The 24,578-nt window shown below is 40.8% G+C and overlaps 1 protein-coding gene and 1 long non-coding RNA gene across 2 annotated transcripts; both read right to left on the bottom strand.

Moving 5' to 3' along the window:
• Positions 1-6,422: 6,422 nt before the first annotated feature.
• LOC120734632 (NACHT, LRR and PYD domains-containing protein 3-like) lies at positions 6,423-18,394 on the bottom strand. The gene is made up of 15 exons (XM_040033559.1): positions 18,313-18,394; positions 12,728-14,637; positions 11,666-11,842; positions 11,256-11,504; positions 11,005-11,175; positions 10,722-10,895; positions 10,089-10,138; positions 9,457-10,019; positions 9,319-9,374; positions 8,188-8,402; positions 7,810-8,069; positions 7,571-7,687; positions 7,350-7,491; positions 6,859-7,217; positions 6,423-6,758 (listed from the first exon to the last, which is right to left on the bottom strand). The coding sequence occupies exons 2-14, from the start codon at positions 14,548-14,550 to the stop codon at positions 6,898-6,900; spliced, it is 4,317 nt and encodes a 1,438-aa protein (XP_039889493.1). The 5' UTR covers positions 14,551-14,637; positions 18,313-18,394; the 3' UTR covers positions 6,423-6,758; positions 6,859-6,897.
• Positions 18,395-21,452: 3,058 nt separating this feature from the next.
• Positions 21,453-24,532, bottom strand: LOC120734638. Its single transcript, XR_005696058.1, has 4 exons — positions 24,211-24,532; positions 23,170-23,277; positions 23,022-23,077; positions 21,453-22,210 (listed from the first exon to the last, which is right to left on the bottom strand). It is a non-coding gene; the product is annotated as an uncharacterized LOC120734638 (long non-coding RNA).
• Between the last annotated feature and the right edge of the window lie 46 nt (positions 24,533-24,578).

The following is a 24,578-nucleotide window of genomic DNA, read 5'->3' as shown; positions in this document are numbered from 1 at the left end:
GTGTAATCCACGCTAGAGTCGTGTTTTTTAACATGGGCGTAGAAACTGAAACATTTAACAGTGTTTCCTGAAAACCCTCTCCGTGTCGGATATTTTCCTGATAACATTTACATTTACAATATGATTACACCAGCAGTGGAGAGCTTTATCAAAGTAGATGTCTTTCTGAAAGCGCTGTAACTAAGTTTAAGAATATAATCCACCCACTGTTATCATCTTCAATGCCCTGTACAACACAGAGCAGAGCAGCTATCTGAACGCTACCCCAACAGAGGTCGATTATCTTGTTAATAATTTCACCTCCTCACTACGTACGACTCTGGATACTGTAGCTCCTGTGAAAACTAAGGTCTCAAATCAGAAGTACCTGACTCCGTGGTATAATTCTCAAACACGTACCGTAAAGCAGATGACTCGTAATCTGGAGAGGAAATGACGTGTCACAAATTTAGAGGATCATCATTTAGCCTGGAGAAATAGTTTGCTGCTTTATAAGAAAGCCCTCCGCAAAGCCAGAACATCTTACTATTCATCACTGATTGAAGAAAATAAGAACAACCCCAGGTTTCTCTTCAGCTCTGTAGCCAGGCTGACAAACAGTCAGAGCTCTGTTGAGCCAACCATCCCTTTAACGTTAACTAGTAATGACTTCATGAACTTCTTCACAAATAACATTTTTATCATTAGAGAAAAAATTACCAGTAATCATCTCACAGATGTAATATTATCTACAGCTACTCTTAGTACCATTGATGTTAAGTTAGACTCTTTTTCTCCAATTGATCTTTCTGAGGTAACTTCAATAATTACTTCCTCCAAACCATCAACGTGTCTTTTAGACCCCATTCCTACAAAACTGCTCAAAGAAGTCCTGCCATTAATTAATTCTTCGATCTTAACTATGATCAACCTATCTCTAATAATCGGCTATGTACCACAGGCCTTCAAGCTGGCTGTAGTTAAACCTTTACTCAAAAAGCCATCTCTAGACCCAGCAGTCTTAGCTAATTATAGGCCAATCTCCAACCTTCCTTTCATATCAAACATCCTTGAAAGAGTAGTTGTCAAACAGCTAACTGATCATCTGCAGAGGAATGGTTTATTTGAAGAGTTTCAGTCAGGTTTCAGAGCTCAGCACAGCACAGAAACAGCTTTAGTGAAGGTTACAAATGATCTTCTTATGGCCTCTGACAGTGGACTCATCTCTGTGCTTGTCCTGCTAGACCTCAGTGCAGCGTTCGATACTGTCGACCATAATATCCTATTAGAGCGATTAGAACATGCTGTAGGTATTACAGGTACTGCGCTGCAATGGTTTGTATCATATCTATCTAATAGACTCCAGTTTGTGCATGTAAATGGAGAGTCCTCTTCACACACTGAGGTTAATTATGGAGTTCCACAGGGTTCAGTGCTAAGACCAATTCTGTTTACATTATACATGCTTCCCTTAGGCAGCATCATTAGAAGACATAGCATACATTTACACTGCTATGCTGATGACACCCAGCTCTATCTGTCCATGAAGCCAGATAACACACACCAATGAGTTAAACTGCAGGAATGTCTTAAAGACATAAAGACCTGGATGGCCGCTAACTTTCTGCTTCTTAATTCAGATAAAACTGAGGTTATTGTACTCGGCCCTGAAATCTTAGAAATATGGTATCTAAGCAGATTCTTACTCTGGATGGCATTACCTTGGCCTCCAGTAACGCTGTGAGGAACCTTGGAGTCATTTTTGACCAGGACATGTCCTTCAATGCACATATTAAACAAATATGTAAGACTGCTTTCTTCCATTTGTGCAACATCTCTAAAATCAGAAATATCCTGTCTCAGAGTGACGCTGAAAAACTAGTTCATGCATTTATTACTTCCAGGCTGGACGACTGTAATTCATTATTATCAGGAACTCCTAAAAACTCCCTGAAAAGCCTTCAGCTAATCCAAATGCTGCAGCAGAGTCCTGACAGGGACTAGAAAGAGAGAGCAGATTTCTCCTGTTTTGGCTTCCTGTTAAATCCAGAATTCAAAATCCTGCTCCTCACATACAAGGTCTTAAATAATCAGGCCTCATCTTATCTTAATGACCTTGTAGTACCATATCACCCTATTAGAGCACTTGGCTCTCGCTCTGCAGGCCTACTTGTTGTTCCTAGAGTATTTAAAAGTAGAATGGGAGGCAGAGCCTTCAGTTTTCAGGCCCCTCTTCTGTGGAACCAGCTTCCAGTTTGGATTCAGGAGACAGACACTATCTCTACTTTAAGATTAGGCTTCAAACTTTCCTTTTTGCTAAAGCATATAGTTAGGGCTGGACCAGATGACCCTGAATCCTCCCTTAGTTATGCTGCAATAGACGTAGGCTGCCCGGGGATTCCCATGATGCATTAAGTTTTTCTTTTCCAGTCACCTTTCTCACTCACTATGTGTTAACAGACCTCTCTGCATTGAATCATACTTGTTATTAACCTCTGTCTCTCTTCCACAGCACGTCTTCATCCGTCTTCCTTCTCTCACCCAAACGCATTCTGGAAAGCACAAGTGGGGTGATCAGTGTTATTTTTGCCACGCCTCTCAACATTCGGCAGGCGTAGCCATTCTCCTTAACAACTTTAAAGGTAATATTATTGAATCATTGTCTTCAGATGAAGGCAGATGGATTATTCTGGTTTTCAAATTGGACAACACCTTCTTTATAGCCTGTAATTTATACAGTCATAACAACACAACTCAGGCCAAATCTATGTGCATACAATTATCTGAGAAACTTGATTTTTTTAAATCAAAATATAAGGGAGCCCACATGATTCTTGGAGGAGATTATAATGATGCTCCAGATGATCTTATAGATAGAGTACCAATAAGAACATCTCAACACTCAAAATTTAAAAGCACTGCATTTTTCTGTGAACAACTTGCAGTTATAGATGTATGGAGATTCTTCAACTCTGATACAAAAGAGTTTACCTGGAGCAATGCAAATAGATCTCTACAATCCAGAATTGATTTGTGGTTAATATCTTCTTCGTGTTTACATTTTGTTTCAGAATCTTCTCATGATTTTGCTCCATTAACTGATCACAAATTCATCACAATTCACCTAGTTGGCAATAAACAAAGTCAAAGTAAACTCCGTGGTTTTTGGAAGCTAAATAATAATTTATTGAATCATGATACATTTTGTAGTATAGTGGAAAAAACGGCAGAACAGATATTCGGGGATACCAATATGAATCACACACTAAAATGGGAATTTTTCAAATTCAAGGTAAGGGAAGCGGCAATAAGGCGAAGCAAAGAAATTAAAAAAAGAAATGACACTAAAGAAATCAGTATTATGAAGGAATTAAACATATTAATGAAGAAAGATGCTCTATCAGATGATGAAGAAATTAAATTGAAAAGACTAAAGGAAGAAATAGATAATGCATATATTAACATGGCTAAAGGGGCTTTTATAAGGTCCAAAGCAAAATGGCTAGAACTAGGTGAAAGAAATTCTAGTTACTTTTTTGCTCTTGAGAAACGAAACCAAAGAAGAAACAATATATCTGCTCTTAAGATTGATAATAACATAACCACTAATTATTTAGATATCTCAAAACATGTTGGTTCATTCTACAAAGATATATACAAATCAAATTGTTGGTTCTTTTGTTTTTTTTTGTTTTTTTGCCTGTCCCGTTTGGCTCTTTTTCATCAGAATTATTGTCTAAAGGCAAAGAAAGATGCCCAACGGATTTACTTTACCAAATTGACCATCCCAGCCTTGCCGTAATGGTCCATTTGATGGTACAAATCAAATTGTAATATCAATGATTGTGATAGATTTATCGAGTCAGTTAAAAAATTTTGCACCAATTATCTCAGAAAACTTTAAAACTAATTGTGAACGTCCCATAACAAAATCAGAAATTTCAGAGGCAATTCGATCAATGAAAAAGGGCAAATCTCCAGGCAATGATGGTTTGTCAGTGGAATTTTATTTACAGTTCTGGGATATCATTGTTGATCCTTTATTAGAATTGTTTAAGGAATGCCTTGATGGAAAAGAAATGTCCACAAGCATGAAACAGGGTATTATAACTTTAATTCCTAAACCTGATAAAGATCTTCTTGCTATAGAAAATTGGAGACCTACCACGCTTTTGAACATAGATTATAAGATTATCTCATTGGTCTATGCCAAAAGATTAAAGAAAAATCTGGATGAGATCATAGCTGAAACGCAAACCGGATTTATGACCAACCGCCATATCAGTTCAAACATAAGGCTTATTTTTGACCTATTAGAGTACTCTGACAATATAGATGATGATTCCCTTATTGTGTTTCTTGATTTTTATAAAGCTTTCGATACGGTAGAACATTATTTCTTATTTAAAGCACTCAAAACCTTTGGTTTTGGTCCAAACTTTGTGTCAACTATCGAAATGTTTTATAAAAATATTGACAGTTGTGTTATACTATATCCAAATACTACTAAAAGATTTCCAGTCATGAGATCTGTTCGCCAGGGTTGCCCAATTTCACCCTTTTTATTTTTGATTGTAGCTGAACTACTTTCATTACACATTTTAAATAGCCCAGTCATTAAAGGTTTATCTATTTTTGGTAAAGAAATCAGAGTGACTCAACTAGCAGATGACACCGTTTTATTCTTAAAAAACAAAGATCAGATTGAAAATGCTATTTCATTAATAAATGATTTCTCAATTGCCTCTGGTTTAAAACTAAATAAATCTAAATGTGAAATTTTATGTTTGTACCAATCAAATGTCAAATCCTTATACAATATTCCTGTCAAAGACTGTGTTAGATACCTTGGTATTCATGTCTGTAAGAATGACACAGAGCGTCAACAACTCAACTTTTCTTCCAGGATGGAAAAAACTAAAACTATACTGAACTTATGGCTCCAAAGAGACCTATCAATTTTTGGTAGAATCCTTTTGACTAAAGCTGAAGGTGTTTCCAGATTTGTGTATCCAGCTCTATACCCTTAATGTGTATGATTCCACATATAAAAATGTTAATAACTTATTTGTTAACTTTGTATGGAAGAATAAGCACCATCATCTAAAAAAATCATTGCTTTGTGGACCTAAAGATAAAGGTGGTTTTGGCCTTCTGGACTTCATGGACCTGAACTATACATTTAAGGTGAAATGGCTAAAAGAATGCATAAAATGTCCTGGATCATTATGGCATTTCATTCCACATAACATTTTTAGAAATGTTGGAGGTTTACACTTCCTATTGTCTTGTAGTTACAGTATAGCAAAGTTACCAGTTAAAATGACTGCATTTTATCAACAGGCATTGTTGGCTTGGAAATTATGTTATTCACATAACTTTTCTCCACATAGATCTATTATCTGGAATAACGAATGTATTACTAAAAGGAACAAATCACTATATTTGCAGAATGTGGATTGTAGCGTCAGGGTCAAACGACACTGTAGACATGGCTGTCTGCACAGAAGAATAATCAGACATGAGAGAAAGATCCAAAAAGCACTTCCTGTCTGAGCCAGCTCCTCACTGTGGACCACTGAGCTAACCATTCAATCTAATGCATTATTTCTACGTGCGCAGCGATGTTCCCGTTGAAGGGAAGGAAGGCTGGATTCAGAAAAAATGATCTCCCCTGTATCCGGTTGTTCCCGTTAATGTTTAACCAGTTTGCCTCTGACAGGTGACAGTTCACCGACCCATAAAGCAGCACAGCGGGCCTCAGATCCATCTGTAGGACGTGTGCAGATCCACAAAAACTGAACCAAACTCCAGTGACTGACTCAATAACCTGCAGCGTCTACAACCTTCATCCCTCCAGCTCAGTGTAGACAGTAGGTCTGCCGGCAGCACAGCGCCCTCTTGTGTCTGCTGTCTGTATTACAGTATAATACTGTGTATGTGGAAACTGACACGTTAAATGCAGGGTGTTGGAGCTATTTGTTCTTATTTTTTATTATTTTGAAATTAGTTAACGTTTGTTGTTAGTTTACTTATATTTTGGAATTTATTTACAAGTTTATTTGTAGGTTAATATTTTGTTTCATTGTTTGTTTGATGTTACTCTGTTAAATTAGTCAGTAAGAGCTGTAGGGCCATTTTTGTTTCTTTAAATAAAGAGACTGGTATAGGACCAGCATGCACTGGGGTGGGCCTATGGTTTTTTACCATAGCAGGAGAAGCAGTAGGAAGTAACAAAAAAAAAAAGGATCTTGTTATTGCCAAACTGGATAAAATAAACCATAAAAACGCAGCTTTCAAGTTTGGACAGTGGACTTCTTTTGCCTGCGTACGAAATAGTATCTCAGTGCAGCAGTGGCTTGTGGACTTTTAATTGTGGGATGTTTGGTTGGTCAAACAAAAGGAATTGCCACTACACAGGGAATAAATGATTGAGCCAAAAACATCCAGGAGCTCTGTTTATTGGAAGTTTGTGTATTAGTTTCAACTTCAATAAAAATAATCAAACGGACAATATATAAATAATTACAAATTTAAATAAGTAAAAACATGATGGAATCGAGTTTATTGCAAAAAGGGCACACTTGATCACAGGCCATGCTCTGAAGCCGCATCGGTGCCAGTTTCTATCCTTATGTGGAGTCGGTGTTGTTCTCGGAGTCGTTTCTTTGGTGACGTCAGTGAGCAGCTGACTTTATTTCTCAGCCACAGTTAGGTGATGATGCTCAGTGTTGATGCTGCGAGCTGAAGACGAGCGTCGTGTCCAATAAAGACTCAAACTGCCCAAAATAAGTGTTAGAAACAGAGAAGACAAACTTTTAGCTACTTTTACATTAGCTTCTTTCCAGAACTGGAAGCTAAATCTTTTTTGCCTCCAACCTCATGTCTACGTGCATGTGATCATCACAGATTTGTGCTTCACATTAAGCCGAGCTCTTTGCACAGATACGGATCGTTGGCACAAAAGACGGCGATCATTTTTGAACTTGCTTCAGCTCCTTTCTTTCGCACCATGTCGATCAGGTCTCGAGCTTTCTCGCCTCTCGGTTTGGCTCTGGCCGCTTCGCCCTCAGCATCAGTTAGCACGGTGACGTGCTGCAGCTCGTCCAGCAGCTTGTTCAGAACCGGATCCGACACTTTATCGACGAAGTTAGTGCGAGCGAGTCGCAGCTTCTCTGCTGAGGCGCTGTTCCCCATCTGAAGAGGACTTCCACCTGGAGAATCAGCCGAGGATGAAGCTGAAAAAATATGTTCAGCAGCACAGTGAGCACATTTCAGAGCAACATTTCTACAAATCAGATCAGTGATTCTGAGCAGGACAGCAGGTAGGATCTCTGTCAGGTTTCAGTTTGTGCTGAGTTAAGGCTCACCGGGCAGATGAAGGTCGTGCTCCCACACTCGTGTCTCCTCGGGATCTTGCACCATCAGCATCACTTCCTCTGCGTTCGTTGTCAGGATGATCTCAAAGGTCGGGTGGTAATTTGGTCCGTAATTTTCAAAAAACTCTGCACGCTGAAGCGAAATGGAAACGCACAATTTAAAACAGCTTTGTGGACAAAGTGTCTGCTGACACTCAGCGACTGATACTCACTGCAGGCTGTATTTTAAAGTGGTGCGGGGCGCTGCTCAGACTGTACTTTTGACCTTTGTGGAAATAACAGAAGGACGGCGCTTCGATGTACTCTGAAGCAGCGTGCTGCACTTTCACCTTCAGAGACATCACAACATTTTCTTAGTGCATGAGTAGTTTCAGAGCTTCAAAGCAAACAGATACAATCAGAGGATTTATTCATGCAGAAGCCATTTAATGATTTCATGATAAAGTCATACGTCGTGCAGAGGGACGTTTCCTGGGAGCAGCATCACACTGAGGATGGGGCGTGGCCTGTTTCTCAGGAAGAGCAGGACTTGGCCACGAATGGGTTTCGTCATGTAATTGAAAAACCGCTCAACGAGATCCCAGACGAGGCCGAAGGCGGAGAGGTGAGGGACGTCCACGACCACGTGAGTCTCAGTGATCTCCAGAGGCTGTATGATGCTCATGCCATCATCCGTGATGTGGACCACAGAGATGCTGTCAGAGACCAGTGCTGGGAAAACACACAGCTTCGTTCACTGCAACAGCCTCCAGAAACTTTCCATGGAAAGCAAATCAAAGCATTTTCTGCAGGTTTAATTCTCCTTCAGGTGGTTCAGTGGCGTCCTTACCCGGCTCAGGCTCACAGTGTGGGAGGTGCAGCTGACGTATAGAGTCCCGAGGACACTCGATGCCGAACAGCGGGCCTCCGGCCACTTTGTGCGCTGGTTGGAGGACCAGAGGATCCCAGATCAGAGTCTTGTAGGTGACCTCACTCTCACGAGTCACATCAAAGACCAGACCAGTCAAAGAACACTGGAACAACCCTGGACCGGGAAACAGGAACCTGAACGACACACAACGGTTCAACATGGAGCTCAATGCTGTAGCTGTTAAATTCAGTCTAATTTCTGTTTGTATAGCTATTCGTCTCTAATGTGCTTTCAATTACGAAGTAAAAACCCTACAATATTAGTGACAGAACTGAAATTCTAAAATGATGCTCTTGGTGATCATGAGAAGAAATAACTTTTAACAGGAAAGGCCGCTGACAGAAGAAGCTCAGGGAGGTGCAGCTACCCATGTGACTGGTTGGAGATCAGACAAGGTTGGGTGTGGTCATGGCGGTGACTAAATGTCTTCCTATTAGTTATTATTAAGCTGGGAATAAGAGGACAGTTTCAGATAACAGGGATTGAAAACTGCCAGCGTTAAACAACAAACACAGAAGAACGCAGGAGGAACTTTCAGCTGTGTGACCAGAACAGCATGTAAGTGTGTGGTCAGGACAAACATGAGAGTGAATGCTATACCAGTTCACTTAATGCATACAACAAGCAAACCTGCGTCTTTACTATGAGTAGATACACCTGCCACCACATGGATGAGATGATAAACTTCTACTGTGCAGCAACATTAACTAGTGTTTCCTGTTTCAGCTGTTCATCAGCTCTTTGAGGGCGGGGTCAGGATACTGTTAGTAAGACATTGGTAAACCATGAAGCATAAATAAATATAAAATCATACATTTTCACTACAGGTCTGGTGGGAGGGTAAAGCTCTGAACATATTTAATAAGCACTGAAAGCAAGACTGAACCTTTTGCAACTGAGGGCACGTTGACGGGGTCTACAGTGAGTCTGAACACACTTTAAGACCAGCACAATCTGACGATCACACATTTTGTTAATGCTTTTCTTTGACTGTGCTCTGCATCCAAGTTTAAAGTGTAGAGTGGGCACATCGAGGCTTGCGTGTCGTACCTGTATGAAACGCCTGTTCTTTCTTTGCTCATCTCAGGTGTGAAGCTTGAACGAGTCTAAAAATCCAGAGAAGGCAAGTAAAATATTTTCTCCAGTCACACAAACTTGTGACACCATGAGAGCACCGAGAATACTCACAGTTTCCATCTTCACCACCCTGCACAGGGTCACAGAGGATCCTAAACGAACTGTGAATGCTGGGTAGAGAGGCTCGCTGAACGTGGTGTGGAAGGTATGAATGAGAGTTTTTGTGTCGTCAGACACCAAGTAGAAGGACAGAGTGCCGGCCGGCCAGTCCAGAAACAGTCCCAATCTCTTTGGAGTGACCAGGAAGGCTTGGATGTCAACGTGAGGGACCCGTATAAAGGTTTCCTTAAGGTTGTGTCGGAAGGAGTAACCCTTCACCGAGGTGATGCTGAAACACCAGCTTCTGTCACTACGGTCAATTTCTGTGTCCCAGCGTCCCTTCCTCGGCAGGCTCTTATATGCAACACCAATATTCACAAACGCTTCCCAGTCCACCTCCCAGTAGCAGCGCCCAGTCAGAGCCTCTCGACACAGCACCTGACTGGTTTGGTCAAATCTCTCTGGATGATCAGGATACGACTGCTGTTCATGAGTGTAGCTCACGTTCTTGTTGCACTGAGACAGAAGCAGCTGTTTATTCACAGTGTTGGGGTCGAGTGTGAGATCACAGGCATCTGTGAAAGAGATGCAGTGAGTTAAGCTTCAGCTCAGTCGATGTTACAGAGAAACTCAGTGACACTTACACTTGTTCAGAAGCTGTGGGTCGACCCAGTGCTCTTCATTGTGGTCCACACTGAGGCAGAAGAGCAGAAAGGTCTCAGCTTTGGAGCAAATAAAGAGACGTGAACTTTAAAGCATGAACGTGTGATGTGAATGTAAACAGAAAATCTTTGGAACATGATCACATGTTTTAAAATGTTTCACGTAAAGTAAATCTCAGCCTGGTCTGCTGACGGGGACACCAGGACCTGCTACAATCTCCTCGCTCCTTACTACAGCCCAGGTTAACTGAGTGTAACGTCACTTAACTTCATAGCTGCAGAGGTAACAGCGACTGAAGTCAGGTCACATTGGACTGTTGTTCAACATGTTCACCTTAGCTTTGAACTTATCAGAGAAGCACTGAGACAAGCTGCTGGACCAAAGAGGACCCCCATGTGGTTTGGATGTTGGGGTCAAACTAGTCTCGAGTCCCTGACACAGAAATCAGTCCACAGACTGTTGAACACAACCAAGAGAGTCGATGAAGGTCTGCAATCAGCTGGTTAAGCAGTTCTAGTTATACAGCAACATTTTCTGGATAACCACCCACATATTAGAAAAAACGTAGTTTAGGGAGCTATATATAACCTGTATTTACTACACAGTATACCGACTTCAGCGTTTCCAGTCTACATTCTGGGTCTTCCAGTCGCTCCAACAGCAGTTTCACTCCTGACATTCCTGGATGGTTGTAGCTCAGGTCCAGCTCTCTCAGGTGGGAGGGGTTGGACTTCAGAGCTGAGGCCAGAGAGACGCAACCTTCCTCTGTGATCCCACAACATGACAGCCTGGAGAGAAAATGGCTCTTACTAAAGCAAAAGGCTTTGCTACTCTTCACCGTTACCACACATGTTGCAGAGTATTTGGACTCCATGGAGCTCGAGCTGCCATCAGTACCTCAGTGTTTCCAGGCTACAGTTTAAACTCCCAAGTCCAACAGACAGCAGCTGCACACCTAAATCCTTCAGGTCGTTGCGGCTGAGGTCAAGCTCTCTCAGCTGGGAGTTAGAGCTGAGAACGGAGGCAAACACCTGCCAGCAGTTATTTTTCAGGAAACAACCAGGCATGCTGCAAACAAAGCAAAACATCTGCACATCATAACCTGCAGAGAGAAAATGAAAGATGATCCTTGCACTAACTGCAGGTACCTGAACCGCTCCAGTTTACAGACTGGACCAATCAAAGCAGAAGGAATCACAGTCAGCAGGTGTGACTCATCACTGAAATCTCCACGGTTTCCAGTGGTCTTCACGTCATTTGTACAATATCCACTGTAATCCTCTGAATAACTGCATAAGCAGTTAATCAAATGAAGTGCCGTCAGAGGTGACGGGTCTGATCGAAGGACAGAAACCAGTCTGTGACAGTCGCTACAGTCTAGAGAAAACCCAGATAACCTGTGCGAAACACACACCAGTTAGAAATAATGTAGAGACGACTGTTTAGATGTACTGAGGTCATTTACAGTAGTTTAGTCCTCGTATGATACATGACTGTAGTTACATAAAGATTTCAGATTTTGAAAGAATTTTAACCTGCAGAAACAGTTTAAACTGACCTCAGTGTCTCCAGTTTACAGTCAGGACCTTCCAGTCCAGCAAAGAGATCAGAAGGAAAACCATCACTGACGTTAGAAAAATACACCAGGCTGAGCTCTGTTAAACAAGAGTCCGCTGACTGAAGAACAGACAGGAGCACGTCGAAGCAGCCTTTGCTTAACTGATCGTTCATGAGTCTGCAGAATCAGAAGAAAAGCACAAATATTTATTCACCTACAGTTATTGGTTTATTTGCAAATAAATAAATAAATATAAAAATCCCAGATAATCATAGAAAGTACTACAATGTGGTTTTATGTGTATCACACCTGATGTATTTCTACTTTAAATCTAACAGAGCTTCCATCAGGATCATTTCTGTTTCACTCTTTGTGGTGTCACAAGTTTGCTTGAAAATTCCACAAATATTTGAAATAATTTTTCCGATGTTTTTGTTTCCTTTTTTTTTTTGACACAGTCCTTGACTGTTTAATATTTACATAAAATGTTGATGTACTACAAATCAAACCGAGTTGGATGGTTCAAATCTTTGTACACGACATTAACTGTGAGATTTAATCAATAAAACGTTGAGCCAAACAGTAGAAGCAACACTGAGCAACAATGTGTTTCTGGAAGTTTGGAAATTTGTCAGAGAGAGTTGTTGCAAAACCAGCGAGATTGCATTTGACACAAAGCTAATGTGATCTCTTAGTTTTGGCTGTTTGATGGAAATAAATTCAAACATCCATCGTCTCTCTTCCAGGGTCACTGGGCACTGGAGCCAATCCCAGCTGTCTTAGGGCGAGAGGCGGGGTGGACCCTGGACAGGTCGCCAGTCTGCCACAGGGCTACCACACAGAGACAGACAACCATTCACACCAATTTAGATTTTTCCCATTAGTCCCACTAACTGCATGTCTTCAGACTGTGAGAGGAAGCCGGGGTACCCACAGAGAACCCACGCAAACACGCGGAGAACATGCAAACTCCACACAGAAAGACCCCTGATGGTGGAACTGAACTCAGGACAGTTTAAACAGATTGAATATTTTATTTTAAATATCATGTGAACTACTTACACAGCCTTCTTGCAGTTCTTCATTTGCTGGACAAGTTTCTCAGTCCCAATCAACGGTGTGACAGAATTTGTCAGATCAAGTTCCTCGAGCACTTCCCCTGATATCTGCATCATGGTCGACAGTACTGCACAGTCGATGGTCGAGAGTCTCGCTCCTGAATCCAGATACATTCTGATGTCATCCTGAAATCTCTCTTCCTTCAGCTCAAACTTGCAGAGGAAAAGGTTCATGTACCTCTCTCGTGGGATGTCTTTGACATGGAAATTCTTCAGGTATCCCTTCATCTCTTCGGTGGTGTCCGAGCTGCTCTTTACCTGTGGCAGTAAACCCTGCAGCACTGTTTGATTGGACTCCAGAGAAAATCCAAGGAAGAAACACAGAAACAGGTCTAACTGACCTTTCTCACTTTGCAAGGCTTTATCCACAACCTTTTTCTGCAAATCCAGAAAGCTCAGATCTGTCGGGTCGACACCCAGGAAAGACTTCAAAGTACTGAAGTTGTCCGTCAGGATGCAGTGGTGCATGTAGAGAGCTGCAAGAAACTCCTGAAAGCTTAAATGCACAAAGCTGAACATCTTCTTCTTGTACAGGCCTCGTTCTTCCTTAAGAATCTCTGAGCAAAATCCACAAAACACTGATGCTTCATCAACATCGATGCCACTTTCTGTGAGGTCCTCTTCATAGAATATGATGTTTCCTTTCTGCAGCTGTTCAAATGCCAACTTGGACAAGTTTAAAAGCATGGCAGAGTTCTGGGCTTGAGACTTCTTCTGTTTGGACCTCTTCTTGGAGCTTTTCCCTGCATATTTATGTCTCGTTCTTTGTGTTTGAATTAGTAAGTAATAAATGTACAGCTCTGTCATCGTTGTGATGCCGCGGCTCCTCTCATCACTCCATCCTTTCCTAAACACCTCAGCGATGATCCAGCAAAACACTGGGATATGGCCCATGAAATAGAAGCTGATCATTCCTCTAAGACGAGACAGGATTTCTTCTGCCTGATTAGCAGTGCTGAATCTCTTCCTGAAGTATGACTCTTTTTGTTGCTCAGTGAAACCTTGGACTTCTGTCATCTGGTCAATGTATTTAGAAGGTATCTGACTGGCAGCTGCAGGTCTGGATGTTACCCAGAGCAGAGCGCGAGGCAGCAGGTTGCCTTGGATGAGGTTGGTCAGCAGCACATCGACAGTTGATCTTTGATCTATTTCACTTATTCTCACAGCTCCATCAAAGTCCAGTGGAAATCTGCTTTCATCCAAACCATCAAAGATGAACAGCACTTGCTTGTGAACAAGCTGCTGTGTACCTTCTAGGGGTTTTATTTCAGGGTAGAAGTGAAGGAGAAGCTGCAGCAGACTGTAGTCGGCATCTCTGAGCATGTTCAGCTCTCTAAAGGGGAGCACAAAGATGAAATCAATGTGCTGGTTAGATTTTCCTTCTGCCCAGCTTAGAGCAAAGTTTTGGACAGCAAATGTCTTTCCAATGCCAGCGATGCCTTTCGTCATCACTCTTTGGACTGTCTTTTCTTTTGCTGCTTGTTGCTGAACATGAATTCTTCCCAGTTTAAAGATATTTAAGAAATCGATCTGTTTATTGTTCACCTGTGAAAACGATGACTGCAGATGTGGGACATTAAAGTGATCTAGAATCTCATGTGGTCTGGAACCAAAATCCTGAGCCTGCTGAGTGACGTAGAGTTTTGTGTAGACGCTGTCAAGTCGAGACCGACTATCCGATGTGCCCTCATTTATCCAGGTAAACTTTTCCTGGAGATGCTCTTTAAGCTTTTGTTTAACACTCTCCACGACTTCATCCTGCTCCATGTTTGCAGCTCTGTCTCCTCCACACTTCTTTCTGCTCCTGTCTCCTCTTGTCCTTTTGTCTCTGGGATCCTAAAATGAATATAAAACCTGAAAGCAAGGAGAAAATAAAATGTACTTCCTGGAGCACCACAGTGTAATCGTATCAGTCAGCCTTTACTTCTTTAAACTTCTTTTCCCTCCATAGTTAGTTAAATGGTAAATGGCACACACTGGTGATGGCAGCTACATTGTAGCCACAGCCTCCCTGCGGCGCACTGACAGAGTTCTACATTCAACACATGCATGAGTGTCTCTGACACAATCCTGAGACTCACAGCGGCGCTACAAGGAACAATTAGGTGACAGATACATCCTCAGAATATTTCAGGAGGATGTAACAGTTGGCTTAATCATTAGACATGAGGAGGAGTACAGAGGAGCAATTCAGGACTTTGTGGATTGGAGTGAATGCAGTCATCTCCATCATCACACTGCAACACAAAAGTGATGTTTGTGGGCAGAGATGGGCAGTAAAGAGTTACAAGTAATGAGTAACATTAGAGATTACTATTGCAAAAAGTAATTAGATTACTGTTACTTTCCTATAAGCACACTGCGTTACTAAACTGTGATTTTGATTGTGAGAGTGTCTCATGACAATAATGTACAAGCGTGCGACGCCACTGGCAGCAACAGACGTGTGCAGATCAACAATGGATAATATGGTGAGAGAGTACGACCATGCAGCGTTTAAAGCCTGGAAGTAATCACATTACTTTAAGTTTTAGTCCATAAAAAGTGACAAAAACATCAGTGTCCGCTCTACACTCTGCGTGGGAAGAAAACTTCTTTCTACAGCGAAAATTAAACTTCCAATCTGAGCGAGCAGCGAGCACGCTGCCATGGGAATGTGACATTCACAGAGAAACCCACGGATCCCCCCACTGACATGACCACTGTGGACAAACCTCCACCCGCCCCACTCCTGATAAACAGGTGAAACTCTTCAAATAAGCCTTTCCTCATCTGCAGAGGAATGGTTTATTTGAAGAGTTTCAGTCAGAGCTCATCACAGCACAGAAACAGCTTTAGTGAAGGTTACAAATGATCTTCTCTCTGACAGTGGACTCATCTCTGGTCTGGTGGCAGCAGATGGCCCCGCCCCTCCCTGAGCCTGGTTCTGCTGGAGGTTTCTTCCTGTTAAAAGGGAGTTTTTCCTTCCCACTGTCGCCAAAGTGCTGCTCATAGGGGGTCATATGATTGTTGGGTTTTTCTCTGTCTGTATTATTGTAGGCTCTACTGTACAATATAAAGCACCTTTTGTTGTGATTTGATGCTGTATAAATAAAACTGAAGTGAATTGAAATGAAAAATAGATTTAAAAGCGACAGGACTCAGTGCTGCTGAATCTTTGATTTTATTTATTTATTGCTGTAAAGAGTGAGTGTAAACACAAAACATTTTATTTTATATGCAGGAAATTGGTTTAAATGTTCAACAATTTTTTCAGGTCAAAGACTGCTGCATGTCATTTATTTATTTGCATAAAATTTTGCATAAAATTAAAAGATTAAAACTAATGAAACAGTTTTAAAAAGAGGATTTCCATTTGATAACATTTTATATGATAGATTATGCATACAAATAGAATTGGGCTGAAAGGTCTGTTGCTTTATTACATATTCAGGTTGTGTATCATGCTTTTGAAAACGAAGTAACTAAGTAACTAATTACTTAAAAAAAATAAGTAAAATAAGTAATCAGTAAAGTAACAGGATTTTTTTTGGGAGAAGTAATCAGTAATTAGTAAGTAATTACTTTTTTCAAGTAACTCTGCCAACACTGGTTGTGGGCTTCAGAGGTGCAGGAGGAACCAAAGCAACACCAACAACTATCAGGTCAACGTGTCATAAAAAAACTCTCCATGGCTTCTGTTGTGACACTTGACATTTAGCTCACAGGCCTAATACAGTTTATCTGAATCATCTTAAAGACATTTCTACATGTGTTGGTCCACTTGTGGTGAATTCAATCAACTGAACGTGATTTAAGAAGCAATACGTCCGTTTATATAACGTCCCACAGCTGACAGCACCTACCACAGCAGAGAACCACAACTGACCAACAGCTGAAAGGACAAAAGAACAAAGATCCTGTAAAGAGAACTTTTCCCGCAGCTCTCAGACCTCCGACCGGGCTGAAGCTTCGGCTCCAAAGGAGCTTCAGCACTAAACAAAGTGAAGCTTCCTGAGCGCATAGTGAATACAGATGAATCCATGTTTACATAAGTTAAACTGTTCTACTCGTGCTGCGTCATGAAAACTAATCACATCAGATTCTCTCGACACAAACAGACATTTAGAAATGGAGGACAAACTTATTGATGCAGCTGGAGGTGTTGAAGGTGTAAACTTCACTTTTAGGCTAGAGCGAAGGAAAAGAAGCAAAGGGATGAAATCATCACTCATTATTCATTCTAACCACTGGTTGTCATTCTTCACTCTATCATTGAAATGATAGAGTGCTGCGGAGCTCAGAGACCCTGACTTAAACCCAGTCGAACATCCGAAACTAAACTTGGGCGCCTGTCAAAGGTCGCCATCAACCCTTCCAGAATCTACACAGCAGACACCTGCCTGCAGGCACACCTGCTTCATTTATATAGTGCTGGTTTTATGTTGTCATTATGAGCTACTCACTGTGCACGCCTCCACAATGCACGCTCAAATGCATTTCACAGGGACCACAGCAGTGACCACTGATTGATTGATTTATTGGTTTACTTATATATAAGGAAGCCCATTAGCTTCCACAATAGCGGCTGCTAGTCTTCTTGGGGCTCAAACCATCGAGTATAATCTAATAAAACACAATAAAGTAGATGCAAAAATGTCCACATAATTTGGCTCTTTCATCCTCAGTGAGGTTTTACATGTCACAACATTGGCCTCGTATAATATTTACAATATTTAATTCAAATTTGTGTAAAAAGGCTTTAAAATGTTCTTTAAATTAAGAACAGTAGCTCGTTCTCCAGCTACATAAGTTTATTATACATTTAGATACATGCAGATAATCCAGCCTGTGGCTCATTGCAGCAGGACTGAGAGGAGGAATTTAAACACTGTTACAATCACAGAGCTGCTGCTTTGTTATATGAGGGCTTCTGTAATGTGGAACATACTTAGATTTGAGAGATACTGAGAAAACATGCTGAGTGACCGGATTGTGTCTGAGCACACGCAGGAAATTACAAACTTCCTCTTGTGATAAAACTGATTTAAAAACAAAGTGTAAATCTTTAAAAAGCTCCTGGCTGACCTGAAATGACTTCCTACCAGATTCAGTCTGTGACAGATCCACGTCACAACTTCAGGCCTTTTTAGATGCAAATGGTATCAATGAAAGGTTTCAGTCTGGTTTGAAACCTCGCCACAGCACAGAGACGGCCTTACTTAGAGTTTCATGCTTTTACTGACTGTGAAGCACTATGGTCAACATTGTTGTTTTAATCTGTGCTATATAAATACATTTTGATTTGAGAGGCCACGAACATAAAACGATTGTGTCCCCGTCACCAAACCAGAGGAAATGAAAAACCTTTTACTTCCCCAAACAGAGACCATGTTCACTCGTTTTTATCACAGACACGTTTGCAGGTTGTGTCCAATAACAGCTGAAACAGCAAAGATGACACAGCAGACACACGCATGAGTCTGTGTGCTGATTTCTCTTTAATACACTTAAAGCAGCTGTTTCCATATACAAATATAACAAGCTCACCTTTGTACTCAGCTGCTGTCACTCCACACCTCTCTCCCACACAGCACTCTCTGCTGTGATTGGGAGAGACTGCACAGCTGACCCAATCAACCTACTTCCTTGTTTTTGCACCTCTGTAAGCGAGTGTGTGAAAAATAAAGTTTACATTTTTTTAAAAAGCTGTAGAGCACAGAAGTGACGTCAAAGTTTGATTCTTATTGTTGGAATAAAACGAGGAATGAGAATAGATATTACAGCACACTCCTCAGTGTTAACGTACAAAGACTAAAGGTTTCCTGTAAACTTATATTTTATAGAAGTTCATAATAAAGTTTATTCTCTTTTTAACTTTTATCTTTATCTTTTCTTTTCAGTTTATTGAAATGTGTATTTTTCACATCTAGATTTATCTTTTTCAATTTTTTAAGCTCACTGAAATAACTTTAAACCGGATTAGTTTGAGTACTTATGATGATAAAATATGAAAAACTAAATAAAATATATGGAGTGCAAAGTACAACAGTTGCATCACGTATATAATGAAACAGAAGCAGAAAGAAACACAAGACATATTTAGAGTAAAACACATTAAAACTGGGCAGTAGAAGAACTTTACTGTGCTCTGCTGGTTGGGCACAAGGTGGCGCTGTTGTCACTGTAGTTGAGAATGAAATGAATGAACACACACACAGAGTCATGAACTTATGTAGTTACGTCTGCACTCTCACACTCTCTTGAAAAGAAAAAGAGGTTACAAACTAAACTAAAGCAAGAGCAACAACAACAACAACAACAACAATAATAATAATAATAATAATAATAATAATAATAATAATAGACTGCATTTATAAAGCACTTTTCGAGACCCTCAAAGCGCTTTACAATGCCACTATTCATTCACTCTCACATTCACACACTGGTGGAGGCAGCTACAGCTGTAGCCACAGCTGCCCTGGGGCAGACTGACAGAAGCCAGGCTGCCATATCGCGAGCAGACAAACACTTTAATGTTTTATGATGTTTTTATAACAATACGCTAATGTCTGACCTGTGACAGCATTTTATACTAAAACGATGAACGTGTTATCTTTACACATGTGACTGGAGCAGAACTGGCTGAAATCTTTGGCTTCTATAAGCTGTAAAAACCTGATATTTTCAGATATAGTCATGAATTTCACAGGATGCTCATGATGTCACTGAGACATGTCCAGGGGGAATTTTCAGCGTTCACTTTGCTGTTACATTGTTACTTTGTTACATTGTTACTTTGTTACATTGTTACTTTGTTACATTACTTTGTTACTTTGTTACACTGAAGCTGTTTTTAAATGCAGCCTCGGTGCTGACTGATTCATAAAAAGACTTTATAAAGAATTAGTCACTGATCACTGATAATAATAGAAATTTATTGAAGGCGTATCGATCCCATAATACAACAGAATTCAAAAATACATGTTAAAAAAAAAAAGAGGATAAAAAAAAACACATGAATTCCAAAATATATTTAAAAAATTTGTAAGACATGAAGGCATCAAAAGCACCAGAGAAGCTAACACAGCTGTGTTTGCAGCAGCAGACAGAGTCAGTGGTACAGAATAGAAAATGTGTGAGTTACTCAGTTTGCCCTGAAAAGTTTTTATATTTATGTATTAGCATCAGAAACATAGTTTATAAAGAGCAGCTAACTAAACATCTCTTTATCCTGGTACAGCCTCTCAGTCTTACAGTAACGGTCACTGTTTACTTTATTATAGAGAACTTTACTAATAACACATTTTTAAACAATATTCCAAAAAGACTTTACAAATACAAACATCATCCAGATAAAGCAATAAAAATGTAGCCAAATAGAAATAGTATGACACAAAGAGACGCTCGTACACGTTATATACACAAAGAGAACGGCTTCATTCACTAACAAGTGTTAAAAAGTAAAGAAGTGCACATGCAAAACTATCAGATTATGAAGTGTGCACAGTCGCCATTTGTTATGTATGTAATTGTAATGTGATTTTAATTTGAACATGTGAACATAACACAACAACAAACAAAACAAAACACAAGCACAAAATTAATCTTAATTAAAAACTGCAAAAAGGAAGAAGTGCAGGCTTTAATTTATTTTTAATCTCACCCTTTTTCGACTGTTTAGTGATCATCACTTTTCTTCCTGTTTTTGTCGTATGCTTTCAGAAATTTTTCCTTAAACTTGTTGCCTGGATTTAGTTTTATAACCCCAGTAACAGATCAGCAGATATACATTACACACTTACACACACACAGTGTGTAAATAGTGGGTGAGAGCGCCTGGTTAAAGCCCCGCCTCCTCCCTGTTTTGCTTTCTGTCACGCTGGGACAGTGCTTCAGTTCATCACTCAGCCCGTTCCACAGCTTCACTCCATATAAAGAGATGCAATAACGCTTTAGTGTTGTACGGACACGGGGATGTTTTAAATTTACCCCAATTCCCCAAATTGGATCCCCCATGATCTCTGTGTGCAGTATCACAGATGAACCTTATGACCCCCTTTGGAATATGAATCATGACAGTGAGCATTTGTAAGTTTTACCTCAAAGTATGAATCTAAATGGCTGTAAATTGATAGGGTCCTGATTGCAACCTGAAATCTGCTTACTGAAGGTTCCCTATTTCTCCACTTTGACGTGGATCATGGGGTCGATGGTGACAGTGTTCGTGTGGAGTCTGCGCTGCTAAACCAGAAATGAAGCAGAACGTCTGCATATGAAGTAAATGAACTAACATCAGAGGAAGCAGACAGCACAGCTTTCACAGTGTTACCTCAGGAGTGATGGTGGTTTAAAAAAAGGCTCATTATCAACGTTCACGTGGAAAAAGAAAAATCTCATGTTTGCTGTATGTAAGACAAACAGTTCATAACAGTTGGTCGTAGACTGAAAAAGAAAAATATTGCTACAAACCAAATGCAGCCGTCATACCACGAGTTTGCTGCTGTAGACCAGGACACACTTGTCCACTTAGACATATCGTTAAAATGACACCGGCTGTTTTAAAATATCATTCAGCAGTGTGCCCAAAGGTACGCTGGAGCATGAGTCACCACTGTTACGATCCAATGTTGTCAGTGTTTTGTTTTATACGTGACTCCTCCCACCAGAGGATGGCTGTGGGTTTTTTCCCCTTTCTCTTTTAGGAGTTGGACACCTGGGCGTGCCTTCTGAGTAGTTGGGTGGAGTCTCTTCCTGTCCTTGGATTGGATAATTGGCTAATCACCTCCAGTATTTAGCTACCAGATGACAGCCACCTGGCCCTCTCTACTAGCCTCCACCATCCAACAAATAGCATGAGCTTTTGATTCGGGTTTTTTTGATAGAGTGTCTGTGCAGAGTGAGTTGCAAGTATAACAGTGTGTGTATGTGTCTGGTGTTGGTATCTTAATTTTGTAAATAGCTGTAAATAGATTTGTAAAGTAGCAATCGTGTATTTTGTTCACCTAGTATATATCCTTCACTGCAGCAGCCTAGTGGGCGTGAGAAGCCATTTTTGTTGATTAAGTTTTCTCCTGTTTTTCATGTAGAAAGTTAGGTAAGAGAATTGTCTTTTGTTTGGTTTTCATTTTGTGTAGGGAAGCGTAGGGACCATTAGGGAGTTTTGTTATTTTTGGCACTGCTCACTGCTGAAGCAAATAAATGGCTGCTTAGCATTTTAGAAGATACTATTGTTTGGGTTCTTGCTTTGGTGGAGCAGGAGTGGGCCAATTTTTTGTTGCGTTCAAGACACGCCTAGACTAGAACGTAACACCACATTAACAATGTAATCTAACTGATTTTGGACCGTCGGGTGTCTGTGAGCTGTTACTTTGATGACATCTCACTCATCACTTCTTGTTCCATAGTTTCGTTCTCTGCTGTTTATGAACAGAGGCTCATTACTGCCCTGAAAAAGAACATAAAGTCCCTGTTACACATTTCACGTCTCACCCTCCAGATCACATGAATACAATCACCAAAACAAAGTGCTCGTCAGACACTGAGCTCATTTCTCAGTGCCCTGCAGTCACCAAACTAAATGTAACTGTGGGACATTTATCACAGATTTGTTTTTAGTAACAGACGTTTTTTCCTTCACCAAAACATGTGAGTAATGAACGTTTGTTAAATTAAACGTGCTAACCAAAGAGCAGAGGAAGTTCATATCACACACAAGAAGCTGCAGCAGACTCTTAGAGAGCAGCAACAACACAGGGACTCGTCTACAGGACTTGGAGCAGGTCACATGTTGTGTTGTGCTTTACTCGTTGTCTTGCAGAGTTTACAGTTGAACACCTTTGTGTTCACTAAGAGGCACAGCAGTATCAGCCCACCCTGCACATAGCTCCCTGAATATCACCGTCAGGGGCGTAGCCTCTCTGACTGACAGGTGGCTGCTAGCTGTCTGCTAGGCTACGTCTCAGCTGACCTGGCAGTAGATGGTGAACATGCCCTCAAAGTCCCTGTGACACATCAAAGAACAGTCCTGCATTTGTACCGTGAACCCACAGCAGGTGGACTTCATGTGTCGTTCTTTTTCTAAACCAGAATATTTGCTGGACTGAGATTTAATCTGAAGAAGTTTATTTTTGTGTGGGAAAGAGCAACTGTGGAAAATATGCCAACCTGAGTTTCATTAAATGCAGTTGTGTTCATGTGTGAAAACAACTGCATTTAATGGAAAGACTGACCAAGTTTGATATGAAACAGGAGGATACCTGGAGGTTTTGGTTGTTGGTGGGTTGTTCTCGCATCTCAAAACAAGAGTTATTATCTAGATAAGAAATAAAGAACAAATGTGTGTAACAGGAAATTTTTTAAGTAAAAGATAATCATGATGAATAGCAAAGATTTACATTCACATACTTCCTGAATTTCTCTTTCTTTGCCTGTAGCAAACAGCAACAGCAACAAACACCAGGACCACTGCAAGAAGCGCTCCCACAATCACTCCATAAATCCATCCTGTGACACCTGTAAACAAATTCAAATATTAGTTTTACTCTTCTTTCAGGTGTTAATGATACAGATATGATTAAAACTAGTTTGAGTTTAATAAAGTTCAGTTTTAAACTGAGATGATTTTCATGTCGTTCACACACTCAGTTACACAACAACAGGAAACCTGTTTCTCATAAAGTCACAAGATGAAGGCACAACAAACATCAATCACTGAACCCTGCATGTGTGCAAAAGTTGTGACGAAGATTAATTTTAATAATAAAAATCAAATAATTTCATACTTTTGGACATTTGATCATTCAAATCAGCTTCAAATGGATGTTTAATCACCTGCGATGCACCCGTGGTTTAAAATGAGCCAAATAAATGAACTGATATGAGTATCTGAAGGGATCTTCTGTGACACGCCCACTCTGGATGCTTCTGTATCAGTGGGTAAGTGCAGAGTGCACTGAAGGCACCCAACAAAAGTAAATACAGAAAAAATATGTTTACGAAAATCAAACATTGTTAGTTTGAGGAAGTGACAATATTTCAATAACTTCTGAAAGATGCGCTCATTTATTTGGAACCAGCAGCACGGTGGTTAGCACGGATGGACGTCTCAGGGCTGTGAGCACAGCACAGGTACTCTGGCTCTGTCCTCACTCAGTACTGACAGCCTGCTCTGCAACAGTACCGGAGCTTTATTCATCCAAGAACTAAGCTTAAAGTTTAAGATGCACATTAACTTTCCTTTTCACTGAGAGCAGGTTCCAGTGTTTCAGGCGGCCACATTTCTGCTCCACACAACAAAGGCTGCCCAACAGAAACGTTCTTCCTAATATCAGGAACATATTGATTCTTCTTCAGCCTTTTCTCATGTAACTGAACCACCACGCTGTGTTCAGAGACAACCACATGTACTGTTTATGTTAGTACATCACACACACACACACACTGTACCTGTGTCATGAGCTGAACACCACAGTCTGGAGTTGAGGGCAGCAGTCTTGTTACTGACAGGGTTAGGTTGATGGAGACATCTGGGTCACTAGTCTGCATTATAATCTCACTTCCTCTGTACCATGACAGGGTGACATTGTCTGAATTCTCTACCCAACATCTTGCAGAGCAGATCCCACTGACAGCTGACTGGGTTTCAATGCTGGTCTTTGCTGTAATGTCGGGCTGGGCTTCAGTGATGTGTGGAACAGAAACAGGATCTAAGAAGGAAAGTGCTGCTGTTGAATTGTACCTAGGGATGGATACCGGTGTCCGGTGCCATCATGGCACCGGACACCACCACCAGTAGACAACGGGTGAAGTGTCTC

The sequence above is a fragment of the Simochromis diagramma genome, unplaced genomic scaffold (assembly GCF_900408965.1).
Source record: "Simochromis diagramma unplaced genomic scaffold, fSimDia1.1 OVJJ01000571.1, whole genome shotgun sequence".
Taxonomy (NCBI): domain Eukaryota; kingdom Metazoa; phylum Chordata; class Actinopteri; order Cichliformes; family Cichlidae; genus Simochromis; species Simochromis diagramma.
Note: the sequence above shows the minus strand (reverse complement) of the source record. Positions and strands in the feature narration are given on the sequence as shown.